The 20,982-nt window shown below is 46.5% G+C and overlaps 1 protein-coding gene across 1 annotated transcript in view; it reads right to left on the bottom strand.

Moving 5' to 3' along the window:
* HTT (huntingtin) overlaps positions 1 to 20,982 on the bottom strand; it is a 990,576-nt gene that overhangs the window by 339,513 nt on the left and 630,081 nt on the right. Inside the window, exon 43 of the mRNA XM_030191138.1 lies at positions 1,247 to 1,426. Coding sequence (XP_030046998.1) covers positions 1,247 to 1,426 — 180 coding nt within the window. The remainder of the gene's footprint in view (positions 1 to 1,246; positions 1,427 to 20,982) is intronic.

Below are 20,982 nucleotides of genomic sequence, written 5' to 3'. Positions count from 1 at the left end.
TGCTTTCCGTCGCAGGGACAACCAAAGTTCATGGGGGCGTGTCAGAAGCATAGCGAAGGCGGGACTGGGGCGTGCCTAACACATGGGTGTCCTCGACCGATAATGGAAAAAAGAGGGGCGTCCCTGACGAGCACTTGGGCGACTTTACTTGGTCCATTTTTTCTTACAACCAATCCTCAAAAAGGTGCCCGAACTGACTAGATGAACACCGGAGGGAATCAGGGATCACCTCCCCTTACTCCCCCAGTGGTCACTAACCCCCTCCCATCCTAAAAAATACCTTTTTAAATATTTTTTTGCCAGCCTCATATGTCATACCCAGCTCCATGTCAGCAGTATGCAGATCCCTGGAGCAGTTTTAGTGGGTGCAGTGAACCTCAGGCAGGTGGACCCAGACCCATCCCCCCACTACCTGTTACACTTGTGGTGGTAAATGTGAGCACTTCAAAACCCACCAGAAACCCACTGTACCCACATCTAGGTGCCCCCTTCACCCCTTAGGGCTATGGTAGTGTTGTACAGTTGTGGGTAGTGGGTTTTGGGGGTGGGGGGCTCAGCACCCAAGGTAAGGGAGCTATGCACCTGGGAGCAATTTGTGAAGTCCACTGCAATGCCTCCTAAGGTGGCCGGTTGGTGTCCTGGCATGTCAGGGGGACCAGTGCACTACGAATGCTGGCTCCTCCCATGACCAAATGGCTTGGATTTGGTTGTTTCTGAGATGGGCGTCCTAGATTTCCATTATCAATGAAAATCGGGGATGACCATCTCTAAGGTCGACCTAAATTTTGCGATTTGGGCGTCCCTGACTGTATTATCGAAACGAAAGATGGACGCCCATCTTGTTTTGATAATACGGGTTTCCCCGCCCCTTCGCTGGAACGTCCTGCGAGGACGTTCTCAGGAAAACTTGGGTGCCCCTTTCGATTATGCCCCTCAATATGGTTCATGAGTTTGCCTCTATACAATGTGGAACACAAAATAGAAGAGTTCAGACCTTAACATCGTTTACTCAAATTTGCTATCTTGTTTTTCCATTAAGGGTGTTTTTCCTGTCGGTCTTTAGCAATTAAAAAAATCCCCCAGTTATTGTAAGCTGACAATTTCCTTGTAAACTGTAAGGGGAAAGCTTCACAGACAGAACCATGGATTCAGAGATTTACAATATCTCCCTTGTGAGCTCAGTGCAGAAAGGGAGTAAAATGACTCACAGTTCTTCTACCTACAAATATCTAGGTGAGAAACTTACAGTGGCAAGGTTTTCACAGCGAGACTGGATAGCTTGGATGAAAAGGCCACTAGCAGCAGAATTCCTGTGAATTGCACTAATGAAATCTTGCACTGGAGGTTCATGGGAAAGAGTGATCAGGTCCTGAACATGGTTTACTATAAGCCAGGTTAAATGCTCTGAATCATGCAGGTTCTGGCACTAAAAAAAAAAAAAAAAAAAAGTTTGGATACGTCATTAAATATAAAAACATTTGAACAGCAATTCTTTACAAATTTTATTGACTATATAGAATGAACTAAAAATAAAATATAATGCTCTACTTTCATTTTCATTAATAGATTAACCAGGGCTATGCACCATGGCTACATAAAGATAGAACGCCATAAGGGAAACTTAAAAGAAAAAAACCTCAGTGTTCCAACTTATGTTTCACCAATTGTCATCTTTATGTATTTCTCTCAAAAATAAAGACCATTTATTTTACATGCATACCACTTGAGCTTTAAATAGTTAAACACTTGACACATGCTAATGCTCTCAAATTTCTACTTTGTGCTAATCTAATGGAACCCCTCTGTATCTTTAAAATAAAAATGCATCCAAATCTTGTTGTTTTATATAGATTTGTATGTAGTTGCGAAACAGATCTTTCAGTCCATTGTACGAGATCAATTTTCAAAACGATTTATCCATATAAAAGGCTTATCTGAAAATTATATTCCTTAGATCTGCTGAAAAGTATGCACAAGGTTAGCAATGTACAGACTTTTAGCTGCACCATAAAGGGCATTCCTTCCAGTGTTTAGGACAAGGGAGTAAAGTAACATAGTAACATAGTAAATGACGGCAGATAAAGACCTGTACTGTCCATCTAGTCTGCCCAAAAAGATAAACTTATTTTACATGGTATATGATACTTTATATGTATACTTGAGTTTGATTTCTCCTTGCCATTCTCAGGGCACAGACCGTACTTGTACTAAAAGTTCTGAAACTAACATCGAAGCCCCTTAAAATTTACACTCCAGCCCATCCATATCTATGCAGTTACGATCAGTGATCTGTGTGTGCTGAAGTACACGGCAAAGAAAGCAAAATTACCTGTAGCAGCTATTCTGATGGAGTCCGGTACAGATGCTGACTAGTGAGATTAATTTAGATCTTTCTAGTAGTGTCCTACTGCACATGCGCTGGTGCCTTCCCACCTGACGCTCAAGTGCAGGTCTTTCGGTCATTTAAAATAGTTATAAAGAATACAACTTCAAGGAAAGGTAACATAACATAGTAACATAGTAGATGGCGGCAGAAAAAGACCTGCACGGTCCATCCAGTCTGCCCAACAAGATAAACTCGTATGTGCTACTTTTTGTGTATACCTTACCTTGATTTGAACCTGTCCTTTTCAGGGCACAGACTGTGTAAGTCTGCCCAGCACTATCCCCGCCTCCCAACCACCAGCCCCGCCTCCCACCACTGGCTCTGGCACAGACCGTATAAGTCTGCCCCAAGGTGGGCGAGAATGTGAGAATACCTGGCCTGCTGTCCTCGGAGAACACTTGCTACTTCATTTTCTCTGAGAACAAGCAGGCCAGGTGTATTCTCAAAGCTGAGAATCCCTAGCTACCAAGCTCACTGAAAACAATAATACTAGGATAATAGGGACTCAAAATATCGAGGCCTGAAAATCAATTAACCTGAAACCATTTATACCATTTTTACATCCTACTATAAGCGACTGTATTACCCTTTTATCACCATCCCTCCTTATTTCACTGTTGCTTTATTCTTCTGTTACTTTTTGCTCCTACTATATATTGTATTTGTATAAGCCACATTGAGCCTGCAGCTATGTGGGAAAATGTGGGGTATAAATGTGTTACATAAATAAATAAATATACCAGATGTGAAGGTACAGCCTAGAACCAAAGAAAACTAGGCCTAGGTGAATGGAATTGGATTCTAGACATTGAACAAATTCTTGAGGACTGCCTACCCGAACCGGCTGTCACGTCTGGTATCCTGCTCAAGGCAGTAATGAGATATAAATGTGTGGACAGATAACCACATCACAGCTTTGCATATCTCCTCTATGGAGGCTGACCTCAAGTGGGCTACTGACATAGCCATGGCTCTGACATTATGAGCCTTGATATTACCCTCTAGAGTCAGCCCAGCCTGGGCATAAGCAAAGGAGAGATACAGGCGTATTTTCAAAGCACTTAGCCTTATAAAGTTCCATAGGTTACTATGGAACTTTATAAGGCTAAGTGTTTTGAAAATGAGCCCCATAGTTTGCTATTCAATTAAAAATTGTGTGTTTGCAGATGGTTACCCCCACCCCCATCCAGTTTGGGTCAAAAGAAACAAAAAGCTAGGTGGACTGTCTATGGGTTTCAGTCTGCTCCAGATAGAAGGCTAAGGCTCAATTACCATCTAAAGTATGCAGTACACTCTCGCCAGGGTGGGTATGTGGTTTTGGTAAAAATGTTGGCAGAACAGCTGACTGATTAAGATGGAACTCAGACACTACCTTAGGAAGGAACTTAGGGTGTGTGCAGAGAACTACTCTATTGTGGTGAAACCTAGTATAAAGTGGATCAGCTACCTTAGGAAGGGACTTAGGGTGTGTGCAGAGAACTACTCTATTGTGGTGAAACGTAGTATAAAGTGGATCAGCTACTAGGGCCTCAAGCTCACTGACTCTGTAAGTTGAAGTGACAGCCACCAAAAACACAACTTTCCAGGTCAAATACTTCAGATGACTGGAGTGGAGCAGCTCAAAAGGAGCTTTCATCAGATGGGTGAGGACATCGTTGAGATCCCATGACACAGTTGGAGGTTTGACAGGGGGTTTGTTTATAACAAACCTCACATGAAGCGAACTAGAGGCTGTACAGAAAGGACTTACCTCTTGCATGGTGATAAGCACTAATTGCACTTAGATGAACACTTGCAGAGTTATTTTTCAAACTAGACTCAGAGAGATGCAGGAGGTATTCAAGCAATTTTTGTGTAGGGCAGGTGAGGATATCTAAGGCCTTGCCCTCACACCAAATAGCAAACTTCTGCTACTTAAATGAGTAAAACCTCTTAGTGGAGTCTTTCCTGGAAGCCAGCAAGATGCGGGAGACTCCATCCAGCAAACCTAAGGATTCAAATTCTATGCTCTCAACATAAAAGCCACGAGATCCACGGATTGGAGGTTGGGATGTAAAAGAGATCCCTCATTCTACGTGATGAGGGTCGAAAAACATTCCAATCTCCATGGATCTTCGAAGGACTCCAGAAGAAGAAGAAACCCGATATGCTTCGGCCAGTAAGGAGTGATTAGGATCGTAGTTTCCTGGTCTTGCTTGAGTTTCAGCAAAGTCTTCTTTATGAGAGGTATTGGAACATATGTGTATATGTCACGTTTACAAAGCTGGAACTAGGTTTGTGAGCCCTCGGACCACTGCCGAGGAGCGGCAGGCAAAACCACCCCACACCAGAGGCAAGGCAGAACTTTGACAAAGTGAGACTTCACCTGCACTTAGCCGCCCTTCCCCAGGAGTTGAGCCCCTGGCTCTAGGCGGCCGGCAGGACTTACTGGACAGGGCCGGGACTGGATATCAGCTAGGCAGCACAGGGACTGAGGGTCAGAGGGGAAAGGAATGAACAAGGGCAAAAAGGCAGGAAACTGGGCTAGGACTCACAGACAGACAATGCAACAAAAGGCAGGGAGTGGATAAGCTAGGGGACAGGGGCTGAAAGCTGCAAGCAGCCACCAACACAGGAAACAAGTACAGACAGACAAGGGCCAGAACTAAAAGCTGCAAGCAGCCACAGAAGACAGACAACACAGAACCTAAGAACTACACAAAGAGCTGCAAACCAGGAACAAGACTAAGAAACAAACAATAGCCCTAAACTAAACTACACGCAAACTAACTAGAAATCAAACAAGAGTCAATACAGTAAAACCAGATCAGGCAGACGTGCACACTGCACACCGACAAACCTCAGGGCCTTAGGCGATGCAAAGGCAAGCCAGAGAATTTCCAACTGACTAATAAGCCCAGCAGCAGCTGAGGCTCAAGCTGCAGCAATCACCAGGCAACTACGGGTGCTGTGCAGGTTCAAGCAAAAAGAGCAAGTCTGGCAGTCTGGAAGATCCGGACCGGACTGGCCTGAAATCTGGAACGGGTGACAGTAACCAGACAGTCCATTGCAGTCACCAGGTGGCGAGAAGAAGGAGAGCACGAAACATGGGCACAACCGTGACAGTACAGAAGTCCCTTCCCCCAATGTAGGAGAAAGACATTAGATGCTAGTCTGCCATGTGACCTAAGCCTGGAACAGAACTGGAGGACTTTGTTGTTGAGAAGAGTAGCAAACAGATCTACTGAAGGGTTGCCTCATTCTCGGAAGATCTTGTAGGATATGCCCATGTTGAAAGACTATTCATGTGGTTGCAAAACCCTGCTCAGTCTGTCTTCTAGACAGTTGTCCTTTCCTGGTAGGCACGTGGCTCAGAGGACCATTCCGTGAAGGAGGGCCACTGCCACATTCCCACTGCTTCCTGACACAAGGGGTTGGATCCTATACTCCCCCCCCCCCCACATGTTTACATAAAACATTACAACCTGGTTGTCTGTTTGAATGAGAATGATTTGATTCCATAGCAATCTCTAACAGCCTTTAGAGTGTTCCAAAGGGCCCTTTGCTCGAGAAGGTGGATATGGAGATTTGTTTCCTGAGCAGACCAAGTTTCCTGGGTGTGAAGCCCATCCACATTAGCTCCATAACCCAGGTTCGATGCATCTGTTGTTAGCACTTTTTGAGGCGGTGGAATTTGGAATGGTAGTCCCACAGTCAAATTTGTCCAAATTGTCCACCAGAGAAGGGACTGACAACTCTAGAGGAATCTGGATGATAGCTGCTAGATTCCCAGCTGTCTGAGACCACTGGGAAGCTAGGGTCCACTGGATCTCTCTCAAGTGGAGATGTGCTATGTGAGTGACGTATTATTGAGGCCATGGGTCCCATCAATTTCAACATTTGCCAAACTGTGACCCGCTTGCTGCTTTTGACTTGCGAGGCAAGTGTTGATAAGGTCTCTGCTCTCGTTTGTGGAAGAAAAGCCCAGACCCGCATTGTATCTACCAGGACTCCTATGTACTTCAGTCACTGGACTGGGTGAAGGTGAGGACTTGGGGTAATTTATTACAAACCCTAGGAACTCCAACACCTGAATAGTTAGGCGCATTGACTCTGATGCTCCCTACTGTGATGTGCTCTTGACCAGCCAATCATCCAAATAGGGAAACATACACTCCCAGTCTCTGCAAATACATCATAACTACCACTAGACACTTGATGAATACCCTGGGAGATGGTATCAATTTATTTCTTTATGAGGTCAGCAACCTCTTCTACCTTATCTCCAAACAGATTGTCACCTCAACATGGGATGTCTGCCAACTTCTCCTGAACTGCTGGTTCCAAGTCAGAGACATGCAGTCATGAGAGTCTGCACATCCCTACACCCATGGTGGAGAGTCTGGATGCTATGTCAAAAGAATCATATGTGCCCCTGGCCAGCTACAATAAAAAGAATCATATATTCCCCTGGCCAAATACTTTCTGCACTCCAGCTGCTTCCTGGCCAACTAGCTCTGCGGCCTGTCCCTATGGGAAAGAATCTACAAGATTGGGTATACTGTGGACCAAAGACTGTAAGAAAAGGCTTGTGTAGAGTTAGGAGGACTAGATGCAGACAATGAGCATTGAGCCCTACAAAACTTTCATCACAAACGAGTGTAATGTACAAGCCTCTTTACTTTGGGGTGCCAAGGCATGAGCCCTGGAGCCCTGGAGCTCCTAGCTCATTTGAGGGCGGATTCAACCACCAGAGAATGGTGAGGCAGTTGGGCCCTCTCGAATCTGGGAGCCTTCCAGATAAGATACTGTGTGTATTCACCTTCTTAGGTGCAACCTGCACTGAGAGGGAAGATTTCTGTTCTTCATTGATGCATCCTTAAGGATAGGGTGCAATGGTACCATGACCCCTTCCTTAGAAGGTGATTCAAAGTCCAGGAAAGTTATTATCTATGCCCTGGGCTCTTCCTCCATCTCTAACTTAAATAGGATGGCAGAAGACATCTCTTTGACAAAGCCAGTGAAAGAGACCCTCAGGTGGAGATGAGGAGGGATCATAAGGAACCCCATAAGTCTCTTTCCTCTGAGAAGTAATGAGGGTCCTCTTTTGAGTCCCATGAATGGTCCTGTTCCTATTCTTCACCTTGTTCAGACCGGGTTGAGTCTGTGCCTGCCTCAGCTCAGTGGAACCCTGTCTACACCCCAAAGAGCACTGAGGTAAAGCCCTACTCTCTGACTCTGGGGAAGCTTTCTCCCCCGACATCAACAGTGGTACTTTATGTGTTGATATTGACATCCTTCAAGGTATCAGCTCCTCCTTATGCATGGCTTGGAACCGCTCATTGAAGGAAGGCATCAGCAGAGGCAGAGGAGCTGGGAGAGAGGCAGCCTGAGAAGGTGTTAGTGCTGAACTGGTAGCAGGGACTTAGCTACTCAGAGACTTGCGCACGGCACTTCTTCAAAAGAGGGGGAGTTCTCCTCCCACTGCTGTCGCTTCTCGGGTACCAGCAATGCCAATTGCCTGACACTCTCAGCATCATGTGTCAATGTGAACCAATGCTTACGCTTCTTGGACTTTCCCCGATGCTCAGAATCAAAGTCCTTCGGTGCTGATGAGGACGATGTTGAACCCGTACGTACCCTCAAAGTTGGGTTTGATGCTGACTGGTCCCGGAGCTTACTCTCAATGACCAATGTTGAGAGAGGTGGAGACCTTCTTGATGCCAGCACACTCCCAGTGGATGTTGAAGTCCTGGCAGCCATCAAGGTTGATGCTTCCAGTGCAGATGACAATGTACCGGGCTTCTGATGAGCCAAAAAGTCTGTTCTGTTGGACCTGCTGTGCCTTGTGTGTCATCAACTACATTTTTAAACAGAAAGAACAACAGTTCGGCTCATGGTCAGGCCCAGGGCATCCAATGTACCAAGAACGTGGTCCGTCAAAGAAATCACTTGATTACATTAGGCGCACCTTTTGAAACTACTGGAGGTCTTCTGGGACATCAAGAAAAGAATTGCAGCTAAATAACTAAAAGAGTTGATGCTAAGTGCTTCACAACAGTTTCTGGAAAGTCTGACTCTGTTATATTTACCTGTTCTAAATGTGTGGCAAAAGGCACAGTGACTGACAAAACAAAGAAGTCTCTACAGTTGTCTGCCAGTCCAATCTGGTGATAACCTTCTGCTTCATTTAGGACAGGCACAAGATTCTTAGGGTCCAGACCAGATAATCCAGCAGGCACTAAAAGGAAAAATAAATCCATTTGTCTGTTCTGACAAACAATGGTGGCTCTCATCTGTATTAACACTTTGGGTACTAAGATGAAAGTGTGTGTGTGGGGGGGGGGAGGGGGGGCACGACAGGAAGGGCAATTCCTTGCAACTGAAGCAGTTTATTTTGGGAAAGGCATGTAATAAAAACAGTAATTTCAGTACAACTGTATTCCTGATATAAAGAATATACATTCCACATCTATCTCCAATTGCAAGACTTGTTTCTATACATTAACTGTAGAGACAATCTAAAGTTAAAGAGTGCCCATTTTATTCTGCAAATAGAGGTGATTCCTGTTATGGTAGTCATAGGCAAACGCAAAGTGGCTAAGCGGAAAAATAAAGTGGAGCTACTGTCCCTATATTCACATGGCTCAGTCTCTCACACCTCCTCCTATTCTATTTCCAATGCATCTGTCTTAATTGCTCCTTTTTCTCTTCTTTTTTGGTTGTTTCTTTTGAGTCCCATGAATGGTCCTGTTCCTATTCTTCACCTTGTTCAGACCGGGTTGAGTCTGTGCCTGCCTCAGCTCAGTGGAACCCTGTCTACACCCCAAAGAGCACTGAGGTAAAGCCCTACTCTCTGACTCTGGGGAAGCTTTCTCCCCCGACATCAACAGTGGTACTTTATGTGTTGATATTGACATCCTTCAAGGTATCAGCTCCTCCTTAAGCATGGCTTGGAACCGCTCATTGAAGGAAGGCATCAGCAGAGGCAGAGGAGCTGGGAGAGAGGCAGCCTGAGAAGGTGTTAGTGCTGAACTGGTAGCAGGGACTTAGCTACTCAGAGACTTGCGCACGGCACTTCTTCAAAAGAGGGGGAGTTCTCCTCCCACTGCTGTCGCTTCTCGGGTACCAGCAATGCCAATTGCCTGACACTCTCAGCATCATGTGTCAATGTGAACCAATGCTTACGCTTCTTGGACTTTCCCCGATGCTCAGAATCAAAGTCCTTCGGTGCTGATGAGGACGATGTTGAACCCGTACGTACCCTCAAAGTTGGGTTTGATGCTGACTGGTCCCGGAGCTTACTCTCAATGACCAATGTTGAGAGAGGTGGAGACCTTCTTGATGCCAGCACACTCCCAGTGGATGTTGAAGTCCTGGCAGCCATCAAGGTTGATGCTTCCAGTGCAGATGACAATGTACCGGGCTTCTGATGAGCCAAAAAGTCTGTTCTGTTGGACCTGCTGTGCCTTGTGTGTCATCAACTACATTTTTAAACAGAAAGAACAACAGTTCGGCTCATGGTCAGGCCCAGGGCATCCAATGTACCAAGAACGTGGTCCGTCAAAGAAATCACTTGATTACATTAGGCGCACCTTTTGAAACTACTGGAGGTCTTCTGGGACATCAAGAAAAGAATTGCAGCTAAATTAACTGAACTATGAGCAGAAAAAGGGGCAGCATTCAAATTGAGATTGGTGGTCCAACCTAAACTGGCCTAGCAACTTGCGAAAAAGAAAGGAAACTTCAAGAGCAAAAAAACCTAGTAACACTAAAGGGAAATAAAATATATTGAAGAAAAATGAAAAAATTACTCAAACACGGTGAAAGAATACCCACAACGGAAAGCACTGTGAAAGAGTGAGAGTTAATTAGCACTGGGAAACCTCTCTTTGTCTTATTTTCTTTCTTTCTGTTCCTGCCAAACTCTGATAGAGGGGAGGGGCATTTTTACATAGCTGACACTGCTATAATTATTGGCAATATCTAGATTTATTTAAAAGGAAAGTTATTAATATCTTAGGGCAGTTTTAAAAAGTATAATAAATTGTAAAGTGCTGGATCAGACACTACCATTTTGGTCCATTCAACTAGAGAATTCCCTTGATAGCAGCACTTAAGCTGACCCATTGGGATTTATAATCCCACCCACCCTCCCCACAACCCACCCACCCCAGGGTTGTCCACTCATTTATAGACAAACCAAACCTTATTAACTTTACTCCACAGTCATACACAGGCAGTCTTGCAGGCAGATACTCCAACATAGTACACCTGTTCATACCCATTTCAACCAATCAGGATGACTTTTATTCTCTGCAATAATTGTGCTGCTTTGGTTTCAAGGCCAATCATCTGGAAACTTAAAGCTTGTCCTATCTGCCTTCAGCTATCTACTTTAAAACAAGAGCTATATAAAGTAATGCAAGAATTAGATGCAATTAAAGCAACTTATAGGACTGTGCAGAATCATAACTTCTCACCACTGCCTCAGAGAATAAAACCACAAAGGAACAGATGGCTCACAGTAGGCTCAGGCAGAATTCGTCATGTGACACAGAAGCATCCACCCGCACAAGTGTTGCCACTACAAAATTCTTTTGCTCCACTACAGCACTGTGATGTTCCTGAAACTAAAATTGAAGCAGAAAAAAAAGAAAAAGCAAAGAAGAGGGAACAAAAAGAGGAGAAGGTACCCAAAGACAAAAGACACTCACAAATCACTAAACCCAAAACACATACAAGGAAATGTAGTTGGAAAGCAATGACCACAAATGCTCACAGTCTAAGCAATAAAATTCATGACCTTCACGCCCTGATGTTGGAGACTGACTTGGACATAGTTGCAGTCACAGAGACATGGCTCCATTGTTCCCATGAATGGGATGTAAACATACCAGGCTATAATCTTTTTAGGAAGGATAGAGAGGGACGAAAAGGTGGAGGAGTAGCTCTGTATGTGAGAGATGATATCGCAGCAACTGAAATGACAGGGAAGTGGGGAAAGGAAGAAGCAATATGGATCACCTTAAAAAGAGAGGATAGAACCTTGGTCCACGTGGGTGTTGTCTATAGACCCCCGACACAATTGGAAGAACTAGATAAAGATCTGATCGCTGATATTCAAAAGTTGGGGAAGAAAAGAGAGGTGCTGCTGTTGGGAGATTTTAATCTGCCAGATGTAGATTGGAAGGTTCCGTCTGCAAAATCGGAAAGAAGTAGAGAGATTGTGGATGCTTTCCAAAGTGCTCTGCTCAGACAAATGGTGAACGAACCCACGAGGGAGGGAGCCACGTTGGATCTGGTGCTCACGAATGGGGATAGTGTGTCAAATGTCCGAGTGGCTGCACACCTGGGAAACAGTGACCATCAAACGGTTTGTTTTGATGTAACAGCTCATGTGGATGGCGGCCACTCCAAACTCAAAGTCCTGGATTTCAAGCGAGCTGACTTTAACAAAATGGAAGAATACCTGAGGAAGGAGCTGATGGGCTGGGAGGACATAAGAGAAGTGGAAGGACAGTGGTCCAGGCTAAAAGAAGTAATAAACAGGGCCACAGACCTTTATGTAAGGAGGGTAAATAAAAGCAAGAGAAAAAGGAAACCGATATGGTTTTCAAAGCAAGTGGCTGAGAAAATAAAGGCTAAAGAGTTAGCGTTCCAGAAATACAAAAAATCTCAAGTAGAGGAACACGGGGAGGAATACCGGATGAAACTGAAAGAAGCCAAGAGAGAGGTACGTCTGGCAAAGGCGCAAGCGGAAGAACAAATGGCTAGAAATGTACGGAGGGGAGACAAGAACTTCTTCAGGTATATTAGTGAAAGGAGAAAGACTAAAAAGGGGATTGTGAGACTAAAAGATACAGCAAAACGCTATGTAGAAAATGATGAAGAAAAAGCCAATTTGCTAAATAGATACTTTTGTTCTGTTTTTACTGAAGAAAATCCTGGGGAAGGACCGAGAGGGACTGGCAAAAGTACACCTGAAAACGAAGTGGATAGAGCACCGTTCACGGAAGAGAGTGTATATGAACAACTTGGAAAGTTAAAGGTGGACAAAGCCATGGGGCCGGACGGGATCCACCCCAGAATACTGAGGGAGCTCAGAGAGGTTCTGGCGGGTCCTCTTAAAGATTTGTTTAATAAATCCTTGGAGACGGGAGAGGTTCCGAGGGATTGGAGAATGGCGGAGGTGGTCCCTCTTCACAAAAGTGGGGATAGGGAAGAAGCTGGAAACTACAGGCCGGTAAGCCTCACTTCGGTTATTGGAAAAGTAATGGAAGCCATGCTGAAGGAAAGGATAGTGAATTTCCTGGAAGCCAATAAGTTGCAAGATCCGAGACAACATGGTTTCACCAAAGGGAAGTCGTGCCAAACGAATCTCATTGAATTCTTTGACTGGGTGACAGGAGAACTAAATCAAGGACGTGCTATGGACGTCATCTACTTAGATTTCAGCAAGGCTTTTGACACGGTTCCCCACAGGAGGCTCTTGAATAAACTAGAAGGGCTGAAGATAGGACCCGAAGTGGTGAACTGGATTAGGAACTGGTTGACGGGCAGACGCCAGAGGGTGGTAGTGAATGGAGTTCGCTCGGAGGAGGGAAAGGTGAGTAGTGGAGTGCCTCAGGGATCGGTGCTGGGGCCCATTCTGTTCAATATATTTGTGAGTGACATTGCCGAAGGGTTACAAGGTAAAGTTTGCCTTTTTGCGGATGACACCAAGATTTGCAACAGAGTGGACACCCCGGAGGGAGTGGAAAACATGAAAAAAGATCTGAAGAAGCTGGAACAATGGTCTAACGTTTGGCAATTAAAATTCAATGCGAAGAAATGCAAAGTGATGCACTTAGGGAGTAGAAATCCAAGGGAAGCATATGTGTTAGGTGGGGAGAGCCTGATAGTCACGGACGGGGAGAGGGATCTTGGGGTGATAGTATCTGAGGACCTAAAGCCTATGAAACAGTGCAACAAGGCGGTGGCCGTAGCGAGAAGGTTGCTAGGCTGTATAGAGAGAGGTGTGACCAGCAGAAAAAAGGAGGTTTTAATGCCCCTGTATAAGACGTTGGTGAGGCCCCACCTGGAGTATTGTGTTCAGTTTTGGAGGCCATACCTTGCGAAGGATGTTAAAAAAATGGAAGCAGTACAAAGAAAAGCTACAAGGATGGTATGGGAGTTGCGTTCCAAGACGTATGAAGAGAGACTTGCTGACCTGAACATGTATACTCTGGAGGAAAGGAGGAACAGGGGTGATATGATACAGACGTTCAAATATTTGAAAGGTATTAATCCGCAAACAAATCTTTTCCGGAGAGGGGAAGGCGGTAGTACGAGAGGACATGAAATGAGATTGAAGGGGGGCAGACTCAGGAAAGATGTCAGGAAGTATTTCTTCACGGAGAGGGTGGTGAATGCTTGGAATGCCCTCCCGCGGGAGGTGGTGGAGATGAAAACGGTAACGGAATTCAAGCATGCGTGGGACAGGCATAAAGGAATCCTGTGCAGAAGGAATGGATCCACAGAAGCTTAGCTGAAATTGGGTGGCGGGGGGAAGAGGGGTTGGTGGTTGAGAGGCTAGGATGGGGGAGGGCAGACTTATACGGGGTCTGTGCCGGAGCCGGTGATGGGAGGCGGGACTGGTGGTTGGGAGGCGGGAAATACTGCTGCACAGACTTATATGGTCTGTGCCCTGAAAAAGACAGGTACATATCAAGGTAAGGTATACACATGAGTTTATCGTGGGCAGACTAGATGGACCGTGCAGGTCTTTTTCTGCCGTCATCTACTATGTTACTATGTTACTATGTAAGAACTGTGAGGGGAACATGAAGATGTGTCCTCCTTGCTCTGTGGAAAAACAAAGATTGAGGGGCTCGAGCTCGCACATCGGGCAGGAAGGCACCAGCGCATCTGCAGTGGGAAGCTGCTAGAAAGTTCTGAGTTGATATCGCTAGACACAGCATCCGCACCGGACTCTTGTCAGATGACGTCACCCAGCTGCGAGAAATACCACAGGGGTTGGTCCTTGGGCCGACTCTTTTTAACATCTTTGTGAGTGATATTGCGGAAGGGCTGTCCGGTAAGGTTTGTCTCTTTGCGGATGATACCAAATTCTGAAATAGGGTGAACATCCCGGAGGGTATGGATGGCACGAGGAAGTATCTAGCAATACTGGATATTAGAAGAATAGTCCAATAATTGGCAACAAAGATTTAATGCTAAGAAATTCAGGGTCATGCACTTGGGTTACAAGAATCTAAGGGAATGGTGCAATAAAGGGGGTGAAGTGCTTCTGTGTATGAAAGAAGAGTTGGGGGTCATTGTGTATGATGATCTTAAGATGGCCAAACAGGTAGAAAAGTTGACGGTGAAAGCCAGAAGGATGTTTGGGTGCAAAGAGGAATGACCAGCAGGAAAAAAGAGGTGATAGTGCTCTTGTATAAGTCTCTGATGAGGCCCATTTAGAGTACTGTGTGCATTGTGCAGACAGCACCTACAGAAAGATATAAACAGGATGGAGTCGGTCCAGAGGGCAGCTATAAAACTGGTAAGCGGTCATAAAACATATAGACACAGGCTTATGAACCTCAACATGTATACAGTGGAAGAGAGCCAGAAGAGAGGGGATATGATAACGATGTTTGAATACCTTAGTGGTGTTAATGTACAGGAGGTGAGCCTTTTGCAAATGAAGGAAAACTCTGGAATGAGGAGCATACAATAAAGTTAAGAGGAAATAGGCTTACAAGGAATCTAAGAAAATACACTTTACTGGAAAGGGTGGTGGATGCGTGGAATGGCCTCCTAGTGGAGGTCATGGAGACGAGGTCTACGTCAGAATGTAAGAAAGCATGGGACAGGAACATGGGATCCCTTAGGAAAAGGAAGAGCTAGCAGTTACTGAGGATGGGCCATTTGGCCCTTATCTGCCGTCATGTTTCTATATACTGTATGTCACACTGAATGGTTTCTGATCTTTTAACAAAATGTAATATTAGCCAAAAGGAACCTGAGTAAACATATAACACAGTTTTTACATTTTATTTAAGGAACAAAGCTATTCAACACCCATATAACCCATGTGAAAAAGTAACTGCCCCTAAACTTAAATGATTTTACCACCTTTAGCATCAATAATCACAAATGCTTGCTATAATATGATATCAGTCTTTTACATCATTGTTGAGGAATCTTAGACACTCTTATCTGCACAGCTGCTTTAATTCAAACACATTCGTAGGTTTTTATGCATGAACTGTTTGTTTCAGGTCCTGCCACAGCATCTGTATTGGGTTCAAGTCAGGACTTTGACTAGACCAATCCAAAGCTTTAATTTTGTTTCACCTCAGCCATTCAGATGTAGACTTGCTTTTGTCTTTTGAACCACTGTCTTGCTGCATAACCCTATTATGCTTCAGCTTATAGTCAAAATGACTGGACATTCTCCTTAAGAACAGCTTCATACAAGCAAACAGCTTCATACAAGACACCACAGACTTTCTGAATAAATTGAAAAATATCAAGCAATTACCATCAAGCACCATTCTGGTCACGATGGATGTAAAATCACTATACAGCAAGATTCCCCATGCAGATGGCATAGCTGCATGTGAGAAATTCCAAAAACATCCACACTGGACCATCAATACTCACCAGAAACCATTACAAAACTAATCAAATTAATTTTAACTCACAACTATTTCCGCTTTAACAATGATATCTACAAATAATGGGCACTGCGATGGGCACCAGAACAGCACCCCAAAATGCCAACCACTTTATGGCTGAGCTGGAAAAGACATTTCTGAATACATACCAGACCAAACCCCTAAAATACTATCAGTACATCAATGACATTTTAATGATTTGGACTGGGGGGGGGGGGGGGGGGGAGGGGGGAAGAAACAAACAATTTTACAATTCCTTCAATACATACCATCCTACAATCAGAATCAAAATTGAATACTCCCAGAAAAAGTCAATTTTTTGGCTATATACAAACATCCATATACAAGAAACTCACAGACAAATGCAGCTACCTCCACAACTCCAGCTTCCACCCTTCAAATACAAGAAGATCCATTATTTACAGCCAAGCCACAAGATACCACCGTAACTGCTCTGACCCAGGGGACAGAGACAGACACCTCGAAACCCTGACTGCATCCTTTGAACTGTTATGATTGGGGTCTGAACCCCTCTCAAACTTACCTCTTTCCTGGGGGTCAGCTTCTTAGCTGGCTTCTGTTTCTTTTCTCTGTCCTTTCTGAGCTGGCTCTGTCTCTCTGTGCTGGCAGCTTCCAGCAGCAGGGCTCTAATTGTCTCTTCACTGCAGCTGTGGGTGTAGTCTGAGTTGCTCTAACTCTCTTTGGCTTCAAGTGTTTCACGGTTTTGCATTGGTGTGGGTTGGGCCTCTCTGGGTCAGTGTGCTTTTGCCTAGGTCTAGGGAGTGTGACATCATCAGGGAGGGCCTTGATAAGGAAGTGGAGGTCTTGTTTCCTTCAGGGCCTTTGCAACAGTTGTGTTTGCTTTAGGTAGGGTGGTGCAGTGTGCACTTCTGACATTGTGTCTAGGGTCCCTGCTTGCTTTTGCTAAGGTCCAGGTTAGTGTTAGTGCAGTGTGCACTGGTGTCTATGTGTTTAGCTTTCCTGCTTTTCCCTTTGGTTCCCCTGCTTTTCCCTCTTGGTTTTGGAAGCATTGCTATGTGTAGGGCTTTGGAAGCTCTGTTGCTATTAGAAGTACTCCTGGGTTTGGTGTTGTTAGGAACACTGCAGAGTTTGCTGTTAGAAGTACTTCTGGTGTTTGTGCTATTGGTAGCATTGCAGTCTTTGCTGTTGGTGTTTGGTGATTTAGAATCACTTTTGGCTTATGTGTTAGCTTCCCTTCTTTTTCCTTGTGGCTCCCCTGTCTTCCCTTTTAGTGCTAGGAGCTCTTCTGGTTGCTTGCCAGAGTAGTGCTTAGGAAGCACCTTGTTAGTTGTTTCTAGCTTGCTAGAGCAGTGCTTAGGTAGCTGGTTAGTTCTGTGTTTAGCTTATTAGTGTAAAGCTCTGCTTGTAGCTTGGTGCTTAGTAGCACCTGTGTTAGCTTTGGGTTTAGTTCCCTGCTCTGTTAGTTTAGGGCTTAGGAAGTCCCTTTCTTGAGCAGGGCTTGGAGCTCTTGTTTAGTATAGAGCTTAGGAAGTCCTTTTGTCAGTTTACTGTTAGGAACACTCCTGCTGGTTTAGGGCTTGGGAGCACGTAGATCAGTTTAGGGTTAGGAGCACTTCTGTTTCCAGTCCTGGTCCCTATGTCACCCGGTATCCAGTAAGTCCTGTCGGCTACTCGAACCCAGAAGCTCAACTCCTGGGGGGCTTAGTAGCTAAGCACAGGTGAAGCTGTGCGGACCAGTCCAGCGTGCTCCAGTCCCGTGTTCCAGTCCTGTGTCCTCCAGTCCGGGGGACCAGTCCAGTGTGCTCCAGTCCGGTGTGTGTTCCAGTCTGGTGTGCTCCAGTCCAGTGTGTTCCGGTCCGGTGTGTGTTCCAGTCTGGTGTGCTCCAGTCCAGTGTGATCCGGTCCGGTGTGTGTTCCAGTCCGGGGGATTGCAGTCCAGTGTTCCAGTCCTGTGTCCTCCAGTCCGGGGGATTCCAGTCCAGGTGTTCCAGTTCGCTGGGCAGTGCCTGCAGTCCCTGCCGGTGTGCTTACCCAGTGTTGGTTGGTGGGTTTTGCCTGCTGCTGTCGCTCCTCGTCAGCAGCCCAAGGGCTCACGTTTGCTCCAGAGCCCGGCCCCGCGGGCTCTGAACCTGAGAACCTGACAGATTGCAAAGGCCATGAGCCCGGCAAGAACCCCCGCCCAGCTGACCCAGCTGGGGTCCAGCTCCATCGTTGTTCTTGATCCTTCTATGACTCTTCGTCAGTATCGTGGGAAACTTTTGTCTCATCCTGTTTTGAAGAAGACCACTGAAGCGGCAGCTGAGAGAAAACGTGTCCGGTGGCTTGGAATCGCTGAAAACCCAGTTTCAGATATGGACCCTTTCATCACGCTCTCAGAGTATCGCCGCAGCCTTGTCTTGAATCCAGCTTTGTGGGATACTCCTGAAGCTGTCGCTGAGAGGAGACGTCTTGGGAATTCCATGCTCTGGGCCCAGCAGGGGTCCAGTCCCGTTCAAGCAGCGCGCCCAGACAAACCTCTGAATCCAGGTCAAGCAGTGCGCCCAGCCACGCCTCTGAATCCAGTCCGAGCAGCGCATCCAGCCAAGCTTCAGAGTCCAGTCCGAGGGATGCTTCTGACCAAGCCTCCGAGTCCAGTCCAGAGGGTGCTTCGAACTGAGCCTTCTATCCCAGTGCAGGTGGCGCTTCCACTCAAGCCTCTGAGTCCAGTCCGAGGGATGCTTCTGACTGAGTCTCCGATTCCAGTCCAAGCAGTGCTTCAAGCCAAGTCTCTGCGTCCAGTTCAAGTGGTGCTTCAAACCAAGCCTCCTAGTACCAGTTTGGATCCCAGTTCCAACCCCATTTTTGATCTGGATCCGTTTCTGACACTCCAGGATTACCGGGTTGCACTTTTGTCTGATCCAGCCCTGAAGAATACTCCTGAAGCTGCAGCGGAAAGAAGGCATGTCTCCTGGCTTGGGTTCGAAGAAAACCCAGTTTCTGCTATTGATCCCTCTACCAAGCTGTTCTTTTACCGCTTCCAACTCCTCTCGGAGCCAACCCTGCGGGATACTCCTGAAGCCCAAGCTGAAAGAAGGTGGCTTCCTGATTTTTCCCGCCAAACTTCTGAGTCCAGCCTGAAGGGCTTTGCCTGCCAAGATGCTGAGTCTGAATCAAGTGGCAGCAGTGGCAGCCGAGATGCTGAGTCCGGAGCGAGTTGCAGCAGTGGCAGCCAAGGTGCTGAGTCTGGATCGAGTGGCAGCAGTGGCAGCTGAGATGCTGAGTCTGGATCGAGTTGTAGTTCCAGTCAAGATGCTGAGTCTGGATCGAGTTGCAGTTCCAGTCAAGATGCTGAGTCTGGATCGAGTTGTAGTTCCAGTCAAGATGCTGAGTCCGGGTCAAGTTGCAGTCCCAGGCAAGATGCTGAGTATGGATCAAGTTGCAGTCCCAGCCGGGATGCTGAGTCTACACCGAGTGATGAGTCCATGATGAGTGCTGAGTCTGCACTGAGTGTAGAGGCCAGCCGAGATACTGAGTCCACAATGAGTGCTGAGTCTACACCGAGTGCAGAGCCCAGCCAAGATGACGAGTCCACGATGAGTGCTGAGTCTGCACCGAGTGCAGAGTTCAGCCGAGATGCCGAATCAGAATTGAGTTACAGTCCCGGGCAAGATGCAGAGTCCGGGTCAAGTTACAGTCCCGGCCAAGATGCTGAGTCCGGTGAGAGTTGCCGTCCCGGCCAAGATGCTGAGTCCGGGTCAAGTTGGAGTTCCAGTCCCAGGCAAGATGCTGAGTCTGGGTCAAGTTGCAGTCCCGGCCAAGATGCCAAGTCCGGGCCAAGTTGGAGTTCCAGTTCCAGGCAAGATGCTGAGTCCGGGTCAAGTTGCAGTCCCAGCCAAGATGCTGAGTCCGGGTCCAGTTGGAGTTCCAGTCCCAGGCAAGATGCTGAGTCTGGGTCAAGTTGCAGTCCCGGTCAAGAGGCTGAGTCCGGGTCAAGTTGCAGTTCCGGCCAAGATGCTGAGTCCGGAGCGAGTTCCAGTGCCAGCCGAGATGCTGAGTCTATGCTGAGTACCAAGTTCAGCCAAGATGTTGAACTCCTTCTGAGTTCCAGCTCCAGCCAAGGGGCAAGGTCTAGTCTGAAGTCCAGTTCGAGTTCCTGTCTGGTTTCAGATTCCAGGATGGGTGTGGGCTCTAGCCCAGTTCTGGCTGCTACAGTGGAGTGCCAGGAAGTCAAGGAAGTTGTGGACTCCTTCAGGAGATGGTTCCTGTTGAATAGAACTCCGCTTGTTGCATCCAAGACTCTGATCCTGCCTAGCAGCCGTTCTAAAGAGCCTCGTGGCGGCCAAAGCCATTCTGGTTTCCTAGTTCCAGATGTACTTGTCACGTCCTGCCCAGCCGCCCAGATTTATGTTGTGAAACCCATTGGGAGATTTCATCACAGCTACCCATGGAGACCTAAATTGCCTTTTGAGACCTGGAGCTCCCGTGGGGACACGGGAGCCTTGAGGGGGAGGTGCTGTTATGATTGGGGTCTGAACCCCTCTCAAACTTACCTCTTTCCTGGGGGTCAGCTTCTTAGCTGGCTTCTGTTTCTTTTCTCTGTCCTTTCTGAGCTGGCTCTGTCTCTCTGTGCTGGCAGCTTCCAGTCTCTTCACTGCAGCTGTGGGTGTAGTCTGAGTTGCTCTAACTCTCTTTGGGTGTACTGGCTTCAAGTGTTTCACGGTTTTGCATTGGTGTGGGTTGGGCCTCTCTGGGTCAGTGTGCTTTTGCCTAGGTCTAGGGAGTGTGACATCATCAGGGAGGGCCTTGATAAGGAAGTGGTCTTGTTTCCTTCAGTCTCTTCACTGCAGCTGTGGGTGTAGTCTGAGTTGCTCTAACTCTCTTTGGGTGTACTGGCTTCAAGTGTTTCACGGTTTTGCATTGGTGTGGGTTGGGCCTCTCTGGGTCAGTGTGCTTTTGCCTAGGTCTAGGGAGTGTGACATCATCAGGGAG

The sequence above is a fragment of the Microcaecilia unicolor genome, chromosome 2, assembly GCF_901765095.1.
Source record: "Microcaecilia unicolor chromosome 2, aMicUni1.1, whole genome shotgun sequence".
In the NCBI taxonomy this organism is placed as follows: domain Eukaryota; kingdom Metazoa; phylum Chordata; class Amphibia; order Gymnophiona; family Siphonopidae; genus Microcaecilia; species Microcaecilia unicolor.
Note: the sequence above shows the minus strand (reverse complement) of the source record. Positions and strands in the feature narration are given on the sequence as shown.